This window comes from Dreissena polymorpha, chromosome 15 (assembly GCF_020536995.1).
Source record: "Dreissena polymorpha isolate Duluth1 chromosome 15, UMN_Dpol_1.0, whole genome shotgun sequence".
Taxonomy (NCBI): domain Eukaryota; kingdom Metazoa; phylum Mollusca; class Bivalvia; order Myida; family Dreissenidae; genus Dreissena; species Dreissena polymorpha.
The window spans coordinates 13,941,838-13,954,782 of NC_068369.1; the positions used below are offsets into that span (position 1 = coordinate 13,941,838).

The 12,945-nt window shown below is 34.4% G+C and overlaps 1 protein-coding gene across 2 annotated transcripts; it reads right to left on the bottom strand.

The window, feature by feature from the left end:
- Window positions 1-4,813: 4,813 nt before the first annotated feature.
- Window positions 4,814-7,034, bottom strand: LOC127860316 (perlucin-like). Of its 2 annotated transcripts, none has more exons than XM_052398323.1 (5): window positions 6,975-7,034; window positions 6,056-6,144; window positions 5,860-5,950; window positions 5,146-5,371; window positions 4,814-4,935 (listed from the first exon to the last, which is right to left on the bottom strand). In XM_052398323.1, coding segments are annotated over exons 1-5 (438 nt in total). In that variant the 5' UTR covers window positions 6,976-7,034; the 3' UTR covers window positions 4,814-4,904. The 2 variants fall into 2 exon arrangements, with proteins under 2 accessions (XP_052254283.1, XP_052254282.1); XM_052398322.1 differs by having other exon boundaries at window positions 6,844-6,993.
- Window positions 7,035-12,945: the final 5,911 nt, after the last annotated feature.

Sequence of the window (12,945 nt, forward strand, 5' to 3'; positions counted from 1 at the left end):
CCAATCAAAACATCTTGGTTCTGACAACAGAATGACAGTTCAATGTAAGGCAAGATATTTTTTCGTTTAGACCATTTAGTGTATTGCATTTCTTGGGGTATGAGAGGTTGTTTAAGTTTGCATCTGAAATGTTTTGTGTGCTGTGTCTTTTCAAATATGTTACAGTTTGAATTTGTGATGGTAAACTTTGTAGATTATTTAAATTTACTCCACTATTTGTGTCCCATACACGTAACTCTTGATCTCTACCGCCTCGGGTACCTCTATATTTCAAAAGATTGTATTGCTTTAAAATGGTTAACGTTCCTTTGTTTGGTATTGTGTGATTTCTCGACACTGCAGATAAATCCAATAATTGCTATTTGTGATGTAACCTTATTCGATAATTATTTTCGAATATGTACAATGTTCCAAATTTCGCCATATAAATGTAAACAAGAATAGTGTGTTCGAACATGGCAGTGGGTTTTTATAAGGATAACGTCCGTAGGTTGCCATTTAGGTAAATTTAATTTGTTTTTGAAGTGTATTCATCGCTTTCTGTAATTGGTCACGAACGACGTCTTTTTAGTGGTGCGCACTGATCGGCTGCGGAGAACTGTGGTTGTGTTTAATAAGGGGTGCATATTAACTCACAGAACGGTCATAGCAAAATTATCAATGGCTCTGGGAGTCCGTTTATGTGGACTATCTCAATCTTTGAAAGAACAAACCTTTTATAAACGTATACATAAACATACCTGTTAATTACATATTCTGTAAATGAAAACACCCCTATTTTAAAAAAGTTTTTTTTTCGAATAATATCTTACGGATTTATAATGTGTACATTTCAATTTGAAGTTATCCTAGCAATTCTGGTTTTTGCATTCAAAGGGACCGTCAACAACGAAAGACGAAAAAAGAAAAGTTCTAAATTACCGTATTTATTACAATTATAAGTTTACATTTATTAAAATATCACGACTGGTATATAACATAACTTGAAAAAAGATGTTACGTTTTCAAATTTTCAGTATATTCGGCAATAAATTTTACTGCGTACAGGTACCAGGTTGCTACCAGTTAACTATAAATAACACAAGTAGATTGATCATCATCGTCACGAGTTTAACCCATGAATGCAAATGGCGCATGCGTAATGAATTGTATATATTTTATATATAAAAAGGATCAATCTACTTGCGTTATTTAAAGTGTGCATATCGTTATGTCACCTATTATCACGATGTACTTTCGATGCTACACCTCGAATGATTATTATTGAATATACTGAAAATATGAACTTTTTTCAAGGAATGTAATATACCAGTCGTGATATTTTAATCAATATAAACTATTAATTGTAAAAATACGGTGTTTTATTTTTTTTTCCTTTTTTCGTAATTCGTGGTTGACTTCAATCTGGAAACTTCAACCAGATCAAAATAAAAAAGCACTAAGCGTGTTGCAAAGTCAATCTTCAACTGTCAAGGGGTTAAATGTTGCAATGGAACCTGTCTTATTTGCAGTTTTGTTCTGACATTTACTCAAGGTCTAGATAACTTAAATGTTTTTTACGGGAAGGTGTTTCATTATATCTCGGTGGTCTGTCTGACCTCACCCCTGGCCAGTCGGCTGAAGAATGCCTAGGGTGGAAAATTGTAACCATCAAGCTACTTTGCAATGTGACCAGGATGTTCTTATCGTTTGGCCAAGTTCAAAACTCGGTGAGGTGGGGTGAAAAACTAGGCCTTTATGCCAAATGAAGAAAAAACTGTGTGAACACTCTAGAGGGCACATTCATTTTAACGATTATTCCGGATAGGGTTGAAAACAAAGTATGTAGGTAAAATAAGTAATTCTGATCATCAAGAACAATACATAATAATAATTATAAAACATGTCAATAGATGCATTTATTCCACACATGCATATTTATACAAGTACATATAGTTTCTTAAGGCCAGAGTTTTTTAATTAAAAGATTTTCGGATTTTTTTCCAAAACATGTCCAGTAGGAGGACGGAAAAAAAAAAAAAAAAGATGGTGACCAAACATGCACTATGCTAAAAATGTTATAGTATGAAGTTCTTTGTATATTTCATGACCAAAATAATAAATGTCAATGAAATTTATTATGTTCTAAACATTCTCATACAAATCTTTAGCAATAAACACATTTATTATAGGACCTGGATTTCATTCATACGAATATAATTATAGTTGCATAATTTTCTTTTATCCGAAACAGTTTCTGTTACAAATGAAAATGCACAAACACGCAAATATGTCTTTTGCAAGTAATTCCTTTTAAGACAAAATGAACATCTGAATTAAAAAAAACTCTGGCAAAGTCAATCTTCAAATTAAAAAAATCTTAATCTGTCGTCCAATCCCCCATGTCACTGCCTAGGCACTTTAATATTCCTCTATTAAATCAACATCTTTTATATGTAATTCAAAAATGAAACACGCCAAGTGTTGCTCGAGTATTAAAAGAAAATACAAACCAAAATCTATTAGTTACAAAATTAACAAGACTAAGCTTGTGATGGTTTAATATTTAAAATTGTAAAACACAAAGCTGTACAAGTTTCCCACTACAATCTTATAGCAAAGAGGAATTATGTAGAGATAGAATAACACATATTTAATACATTGCACCTTGAAAAAAGTGGCTACAGTATGTCCTTCAATGTTACATTTTGATGAAAAACAGATCTTTTAAAAGTCACTATAAAAGTCACATATACCACCTTGCCAAGACTATCAAAACAGATTTGTATTTTATCAATTATAAAGCAATTAACCCTTTGCATGCTTGGAAATTTGTGGTCTGCTAAAATGGCGTCTGCTGAATTGCAACAATTTATTAGCATTTTCTTTGATTTTTTTTCAAAGAATACTATCAGAATTGCAAACAGTTTTGATCCTGATAAGACGCCACGTTCTGTGGCGTCTCATCTGGATCAAAAACTGTTTGCAAAGGCCTTCAAAATTCGGTTCTCACACTGAAAGGGTTAATATAAAAAATAAATAAAATCATTATTTTTGGTCAGCCTGCTAATTGCAATGACAGGTTTGCCAAATAATGAATATATTGCATATATTAAATTGTAAAATTTCTTAAATAATTTACAAATGGTTTACCTGGCGGATGGAAGGTAGCAGTAATTCCTCCTCATAGCCATTAGGACATCAAATGCATTTTCTTTTATAATACTACGATCCTGTGGGGTTTGGTACTTTAAAATAGCATGTATGCATTTCGATTCGCTCTCGACCAAAACATTCACTGGCATAGATGGGTCACACTTAACCTTATCTGTGTCAATCATTGTCTTAGACGCTTCAAGTGATGCGATTTCGTCGTGTTCATTAACATGTTTGCGCACAACATCGCCAATTGATTGGTCACTAGTGGCTTTGATAAATTGTTTTGTTGTTTTAGCATCCTGGTAAATAATAAGTCCAAACCAGAATAAAGTCATCGGGGTCTCGCCACCATTTTGAATGTTTTCAGTAAAAATGATCGATGTTACAGAAGCGCTTATGATACATTTACACGCGATATCGGTAAACGCTTTAAATAAATTAATTCTCTAAAACCCGACACGCGTTTTGTGTCTAAAACCCGGCTTTTGGCACCCGAAAAAAAAATCCGAGATTGAAATTATATAAAAAAAATTTTTTTTGGTTTCGTCAAAAATAAGAGTCGGCGGGTCCGAAAATATATTTATTAAAAAACTCTGGCCTAATTCAGCAGGAAATACTTTGCGTGGTTTCCTGCGAACCTCGGTATCGCACAAGCCTTGTAATGTACATTGCATTGGTCGGAGCTTTAAGAGTTTAAAGATAAACATGATCATTAATCTTTATTTTCACCAGACAAGGATTTTACCGCTGTGTATAATATTTGGTACATACTCCGGTGCGCTTATTTGAGTCGTGAATCCAAACACCGTCACCAACTGACAACATACGCTTTCTGGCTAAAGGATCATTATGTCGCATCTGGTACTGTGACCTATTGTGGTGTACTTTACGTTCCTTTGAGTTAATTATACAAGCTCCTCTTAAATGGACTCAGCATATGGATTGTATGTTTGCTGATGCATGCGATCATCATACTGTGGAGGTAGTCGAATACTTGTCTGAAATTGGAGAATTATCTCTCGACCAAGAGCCATCGTATTTGCAGTCAGGCAAGTGCTAGCATGTTTAGAATAGCAACATACCGTCACAACTTGTAGTAAATATCGGTCCCTGTTACGGTCATTCTGATTGAAATGCATCAATAACGTGCTGTCTATTGTACGACTGAACGTTCAAAGATTCCAATGCCCTAAGTGATTAGAGCAAACGATTTTGTGGAGCAAATGTGTAAGAGGCTTCATATCAGAAAAAGATTTTGAAGTGACTTTTGTTATAAGATCAGAATGAATATAATGTGGAGCGCTTAACACTTTGATCAAAAACTGCTTTATCCACGTGTATGACCCATTGATAAGGCAACTCAATAGTATCCGTGTATCGGTTGAAACAGTCACAATTACACAGACCACAAGCATTCTCAGAATCTGATATATGGAGTGACACATAAATTACAGCAACTCTTTCCATAGGACCATAGGTTTTAGCTTCAACAAGAGGTAGTTTGAAAGTTTTCAAGAGGAAGATTCCGTACATGTTTAACAATACTTTACATTATCTGCCTTCATAACAGGCCAGTAATGGGTTTGGCGTACTTCATTGAGCGTCTTGGTTAACTACTGAGTGAATATCTGGACCAGCTAGTACATACATCATTAAACATTTAATAAACACAACGTTAAAGGCTTCGCTTATGCTTTATTTCTCTATGTTATTACGCATTTGTTATCTATCCAACAACCGGCTCATCAATCCAACAACCGGCTGATCTATCCAACGACCGACTGATCTACTTGCTCCCTGCAAAACAACATAATCTTAATTACACTCAAATTAACAAAATACATTTAAATAAAACTACGTCTATCTCAATACAATGCAAAGTTGACATTCTTAAGCGATTTTTACAAGTTTGACGTTCTAATGGCAATTTAAGCTGTCATACACTCGAAATGCACTGTGACTCAATGTACGTACGATGGTTTTACTCGAAATTCTCGGGTTATCTACCTTTGACACATCGGGAATCTATCGAATTCACAATTGTCATCATCCCATCGCAATTGCGAGTCATCTCGGAAAATGTTGAGGCAATGTTGGCCCGGACCGGCGTTATCTGGCTCATTCGGGGCCCAGTTAAAGTAGGTTAGCACCTCCTGGCTACCAGGGGCAAGGAACGTACCTTCCTGAAGGATGTCGGACCCACCGATCCAGATCTGAGAAGACTGGATTTGACCTGCGATGAGTGAGCTGGCATTTACAAGCTGCCGCAGATAACAATGAAACATTCTTTAAAAACAAATCCGCAAATTTCAATCATCTGTCGTTTCATATTTTTGCTCTAGAACCTACAATAATTTTTAATATGCATATCAGAAGTAAGTGTTATCCCACAAGCTTCGGTTTGAGCTTTTCTGTGGATTTTGTTTCGAGTTCTTTTTGCAGGTACATTCGTGTCAGTAGATGTTGATATATGTCCTGACCATGTGTGTGTGGATAGCATTATTAAACATTAGTATATTGTTGCGTTTCATTTCACTTACTCATGGTTCTGTTGATTGTGTCTTTCTCTATTTCACATTTAATATCGGTATATAACTAACTAATGCGTTAGGGGACAGTGGTTTGTATATATTTCGATGCATTGTGATGTGTCACTCATGTGTGTGTGGATTTATGCCTGTCTCGTATTTATGTGTCAACAGATGACTGTGTGTCACTTACTCATGTGTCTGCGGATGTAGCTATCTATGAGGTTCTCCTCTTCCCGACTCCGTATCACAGCAAGGGATGCTCCCGCCATATTGCAATACGTCTGCAACGACACTTATAGTTATCTGCTATGTATATTGATGTTTTATTTTCAATATTTGATAGGTTTCTTCGTTGCTTTGATTTCAAAAGGTATTAAATTCCCTACCTTTCCCTCGGCATATGATCCCATCACCTTCAGAATGGTGTAGCAATGGTCCCCCAGGGCCTCGAACCCGGCCGGGCAGTAGCCGTGCACTGTGGAAGTAGACAGAGAGACGGGCGAGTAGGATAGCATAGATTGATGTTTGGAAAATACTGAACATTGCTTGGATCACTTGTTAATTATGATAACGACGCATGTTTAAAAAAAGAAATAATATGATGATAATAATAATAATAATTATTATTATTATTATTATTATTATTATTATTATTATAATAATAATAATAATAATAATAATAAGTTTAATAATAATAATAATAATAATAATAATAAAAAAAATAATAATAATAAAATAATAATAATAATAATAACAATACTAATAATAATAATAATAATAATAATAATAATAATAATAATAATAATAATAATAATAATAATAATAATAATAACAATAAAGCTTCAATATATGCACGAATTTAGATTTGATTTAAAATAAAAGTTCGTACCATTGTAACGTGTTTCTTATCAAAAGTATTAAGATGATACTTTAATTGAGTTTACATTCCTTTGTCATGAACTTTTTGAATATACTGAATCGCAAAATGTACTCCAGTTGATACAATTTCAGGACAAGGCGTGTGATTGAACAATAATTTTCAAACATGTTCGTACTCTTTGGCAAACAACCCAAAGACCCGCGAAAACTAAGCGATAATATCTAAATATAACGGAAAATAATAATAATGAACATTTTCAACAATTTGTTAACAGTGATATATTGTTGTTTTTACCTACAACGGCAAGCGCTGAGAGAGCCGCAGACAAACTAATCCACATGCTTAGGTGCACATTAGTTTAACAAATTATAGTGCAATTGCGAGTTATGGTCGACTTACGTGAAGAATTGATTACAACGACTCACTTTCTTATCTTGTTATCTATGTGTGCTGCATCAGAGGTGTTCTATTAAGGAAACATAATAGTCGCAGGCTATCGAAACGTCTGGTCTGCCGGTGCACAAATTAAATATAATATTATGTGTAGTTCTGGCTACCATAACTTTAAATGTCGCTTTTTATGATTTTTGACTGGCGCGACTTTATACAGGTCTGTTCCCCAAGGATCTATTTTAGGACCTCTTCTATTTCTTATTTACGTTAATGATCTTTCGCTAGATCTAACATGTGATTCTGCAATTTATGCTGATGATACAACATTGCACACTGTGGGAACAAATATTCAAACACTTCAAAATAAGCTACAAACAAATCTTTTAATTGTAAATGATTGGTGCCAAACTAATAACATAATTATTAATCCACTACTTGTATGGTATTAGGGTCAAAACGGAAAGCTCAAAACATAACAGATCTAAAACTTAAAATTTCAGATACGGTGATCAATTCAGTAAATTGTCAAAAACTTCTTGGCCTTTATATTGACAATACCCTATCTTGGAAACTACACATTAACAGCGTTTGTTCAAAAATGTCATCACGAATGTTTCTTTTGCAAAAAATAAAATCATATTTAACCCTTGAAATGCGTAAGCTCTTCTATAATGGTTATATCTCACCTATATCCGACTACGCATGCGTTACCTGGAGTTCAGCGGCCAAAACGGAAATTAATAGAATAGTCAAAAGCGTTGTGCTGCACATATTTTAAATAAAAAGTACAACACTAATTCAAAAACACTATTTACAGATCTAAAATGGTTGACTTTCGAACAGCGTAATCACTATTTCACGTCAGTTATTGTATTTAAAGCATTTCACAATCAAACCCCAACATACATACGTGACCTTTTGACACCTTCACAAAATAATCACTTTAACTTGCGATCTTTCGAAAAGGGGGATTTAAAGCTAGTGCGAATACCCAAAACAAACTATTTCAAACAATCGTTTGAATTTTCTAGCAAAACAATTTGGAATTCGTTACCCCAATCTATACGTCAAACAAACAATTTAATTACATTTAAGAAAACATTAAAAGCTTATGTTTCTTCCACACTTTATGAAATTAACTGAACATGCTTGATGTTGTTTTAGTAAATAACATTAGTTTAATGTTTAAATACTGTTCTTGCATAAATGGTTATTGTAGTTTTATGTCTGTCATTTGTTTTTAATTATAATATATATCATTATATGTCCATGCATATATGATCCTTTATGTTTTGTTCTTATTGCTCAAGATGAAATATGATGTATTTGTTGTAAATTGTATCTTGTTAGAAGACCTTGTTGAAAATAAGAAATTTCATCTGATGTATTTCTTAACAAGTCTATCTTCTTTAAATAAAGATTTTATTATTATTTTATTATTATTATTATTATTATTATTATTATTATTATATAAACTGTACGCTGAAGTTTCTTTAGCTATATTATGTGACGTCGTCAGCGAAACTCAGTCTTGTGTACGCTGACGTTAATGTCGGGAAATCGCGCGATTAAAATCTGGTATAAAAATGCGCTGGATATTTTGTCTTTTTTATACATATTCGCGTCTCATAGTTTTGAAATTTTCAACAAAAAAGCATGAATATGTCCTTTAAGCACTGGTACAATTGGTGGTTTGTAATCCATTTTTTTTTCAAATTATTCCCCTTGAATAAATCGGGACTCCTCGGACAATTCCGCCATAACGGCGATCGTGTGGTGTAGCCCACTGTCCGATGCGTTCAGATTGCCCTTGAATGACAGAGTTTCGTTTGAGCAGTTCACATGTAGCGCCACCTGTGTCACAAGAATAAGATAGGTAAGTGAAAGAGGTTTACAGTCAAAACGGCCCAAGTCAAAACGGCCCCTAGTCAAAATGACCGAAAACTTGGTCAAAATGACCGAAAACTTGGTCAAAACGGACCCAAATTTGGTCAAAACGGCCCCACTTTGGTCAAAACGGCCCCAAAGACAGTTTTTAAGTTGGTCAAAACGGACCCACATTTGGTCAAAACGGCCCCACATTTAGTCAAAACGGCCCCACAGATAATCAAAACTGCCCCACATTTAGTCAAAACGGCCCCACAGATAGTCAAAACGAAATCGAAAATCAGAAGAAAAGATATATATGAAATGTACTTCTGTTATTTTCTTAGTTAAGTCTGCAATTACAACTTTAAAGGATTTAGTTTATTTTACGTATGAAAGGCTGTGCGTTTCACTGGGGCCAGGCCGTGTTCAGACATGTTCAGGTAATAATTCCATATTTTATTAGTACCACTTAATATGGATAATTTCGGTGTTTATTAAAATGAAATAATTTCCGGTTGTTTGCTTCTTATGTCACATTTTCGAATTATTCATTATAAATGTCAAGTTGTGTTGACTTTTATTTTATTAAATTACAGAGCCTAGAGCTGACTACCGAGTACATGAGCGAGACCGGCACTTAAGCCTTCATTCGACAGATGCTCTGCCTTCCGCTACTACCAGCGGAACACATTCGTCCGACATTCGACATGATGAGCGGACTGAACACGGCGCCGCACATCACCCCATTGTTAGATTACATGTCCAACACATGGATAAACTCAACGGTGTGGCCAGTCGAGTCCTGGTCCGTATATGGACAGACGGTGCGAACCAACAATGACGTGGAAGGTAATTTTTTTCTTTATTTTACATATTATTATTATTATTATTATTATTATTATTATTATAATTACGTATGGACACATTATGCTAATATTCTCATTAACTGTTATATATTTTTAGGTTGGCACAGACGCCTGAATCGTCGGACTGGCTGCGCTCCACCACTCTATACCCTCATCCGAACCATCCACGAATAGGTGATGGAAGTAGAGAACATGATTGCGCTTGTCAATGAGCAGCAGCTGCAGAGGATCCAGTGGAAAGCCAGTCGGTCGATTCAGGCCAAGTTGTTTGCTGCTTGGGAAGAGTAAGTAGAAGATATCAAAATAAAATTTTATTGGTGTATTATTTTTTTTATAAAAGTTTGGTACGCATAACAGTATTTCATTTAGCGTAATTTCGTTCTTTAAAAAGAATTCTTATATCTTTGTAACTTATTCTTTCAAGTATGGTTTAACGAAATATATCATGGTTTTAATTTTGTTATTTCAGATACAGGGCCGGGACGCTGTCCACGAGTGGCCTCTTGAAGAGGTGCAGTACGTTCTACAGACCAGTGGTACCCAAGAGACCAGAGGAAGTTGAAATGAATGAGTGATGAACTTATTAATGACTGAAATCAATCAAGATATTGATTTAGCTGGGGGTTTGTGCGTTTGTTTTACAGTGTTGCTAGTGTGAAACACTGAAACATTTTCGTTATTTCTTGTCAATTATTATGTTCGACAACTATTAGAATGTAATTGATACAAATAGAACATTTTTTTCACAGAAATCATACTTATATATCTCTGTTTTTCTTCCTTGTCAATTATAATGTTTGACAACTATTAGAAACTATTTGATAATTATTATGTTTTACTATAAAAAAATACTCATATTCTTACTCATAAATATCTTTCTTGTCAATTGTTATGTTAGAATGTACTTGATACAAATAGAATTAACTCATTTTTTCAAAGAAATCTTACTTATATATCTCATTTTTCATTCTTTCTTGACAATTATTATAAACTATTTGATACTTATTATGTTTAACAACAATTGTTATGTTTGATTATTCAACATGCATATCTTCAAATAAATACAATATTGAACAAAGTTCTTTGTTACACAATTGGGCCGTTTTGACCAACTTAAAAACTGTCTTTAGGGCCGTTTTGACCAAAGTGGGGCCGTTTTGACTATTTTTGACAAGGGCCGTTTTGACTAGCTCCCAGTGAAAGATATATGTTAATTCTGGCTTTGTAATTAATTTTCGCGACTCGCAAGTTTGACAAGGAAGTAAATTGTACGATAGCAACTGAATTGTTTACATGAAATGGTGGCATATTTAAATTTGACCTTTAAATAGCATGTCTCAATTTAGTAGCACCAGCACTATTCCATATGAAATTTCACAAGACCAGGACATTCGTGTTTAAATGATTTATCTAATGTAAATGAATCCCCAGGGTTTTTTTTAGAAAAAGGGGAAGACGCTGGATGCTGGGTAAAAGGGGAAAATCGAGCGCGAAAGAGACATATTTGGGGAAAAAAAACCTGTTCATTTCAATGTCTATAACTCACCTACAGACTTCAGGGGTTTTTTTAGAAAAAGAGGTATGTCTCTGACCTTTTTGTTCTTAAATGGATCTTTTCACGCTTTGGTAAATTGACAAAATTGAAAAAAGTTGTTTCAGATTCGCAAATTTTCGTTTTAGTTATGATATTTGTGAGGAAACAGTAATACTGAACATTTACCATGGTCTAATATAGCCATTATATGCATCTTTTGACGATTTTAAAACCTAAAAATTATAAAGCGTTGCAACGCGAAACGATTGAATAATTTGGTTCTGTTTTTGTCGTTAAATTTTGTGAAACTACGAAGATTGCTTATATAAGGTATAAAATACGTTCAGTATGTGTACACGGCGGAATAGCTCAGTAGGATAAAGCGTTTTTACTTCAGGACTCTGGCAGGACTCCAGGGGTCACTGGTTCGAAACCTGGTCCGGGCAATGTTCTTTTCCTTTTTTTAATTTTATTCTTGATTTTTTACTGGAGCTTTTACGATCCAATGTTTACATTTATCGATATAAAGCATGTAATCAATAAGTTAAAAAATGCCAAAATCTGTGAAAAGGCCCCTTTAAACACATGAACAAGTATGATATTTAAGTCAAAGTCCTAAATAAAGTTGCAGGGGTAGCTCTAATAATGGGAAATGTTTTCAACTGGGGCCGGGGAACGATGTCAATATTGTGATTTCAATTTTATGATGAATGGGTTGACGATCTAGATCTGCTACAGTATTGGAAGGGAAAGGTGCGGCAGCTGCCGATTGTCTACTTTCACTTTCACAATAATCCGACAGTATTAATCGATGTTGATTACAAGTACCTCCGAATCCTGCTGGGTTTCAACGGTTTTTGATGATTCATTCTTAAAAAATGCGTCAACACAATAAATATTTTCCGAGTCCGAATGTTTTTATTTTGTTTGTGTATGAACGCCAATTGAGAGACTTTTTTCAGTTTTAACGTTTATATCTTGGCTTTCACATAACCCGGATGAAAATTCGACTGGTTTCCGGTAATTAATTGACGAAACACCCTTCTCGCGCAAGACCGGAGTCCAGTAAAATAGTCACATGATTAATAAGATTAGTTGCCCGGTTTCCATGAACTAATTTAACAGCTATATATAGAATCACTGGGATTCCCAGATTTGAGTGTTCGTCGGGAGAGAGAGAGAGAGCGAGATCGTTGTACATCGTACAAATTGGATAAGTGTCGACTTCCCAAAAGAAAAAAAACATTTCTTTGAGGGTAAAATATTATATTTTGGTGAAAAATTATATTTTTGGAGGGGAAATGGTTTTTTTAGGGGAAAGATTTTGGTAGGGGAAGACGCCGAATATCGGCGTCACTTTCTTAGTAAAAAAAAACCCTGAGCAGATCTTTATTTTGAAACTTCTCACCCCACTAGTCACTACTCAAGATTTGTTTTAATGTTTTAGAAGATGATGAAAATGTAATCAACTACTCATTATTTACTTTTTATTGTTGTCTTTGTGTGTGCGTGTCTGTGTTTGCGTTTGGACTGGAGGGGTGCTGGAGGTTTCGGTAAATGACAAGTTCGGTAAAGTGGATTTATATAGTAAATGCCGTGGAGGTTTTGGTAAATTGGTTTTTATAGAGGTGTTATACCTACAATGACGTGTTCATGACACCTATTATTTGCTTACAATAACATCTTGGGTATATTTTTTGCAAACTGTTGATTAATTTTGAGTTGAGTAATAAA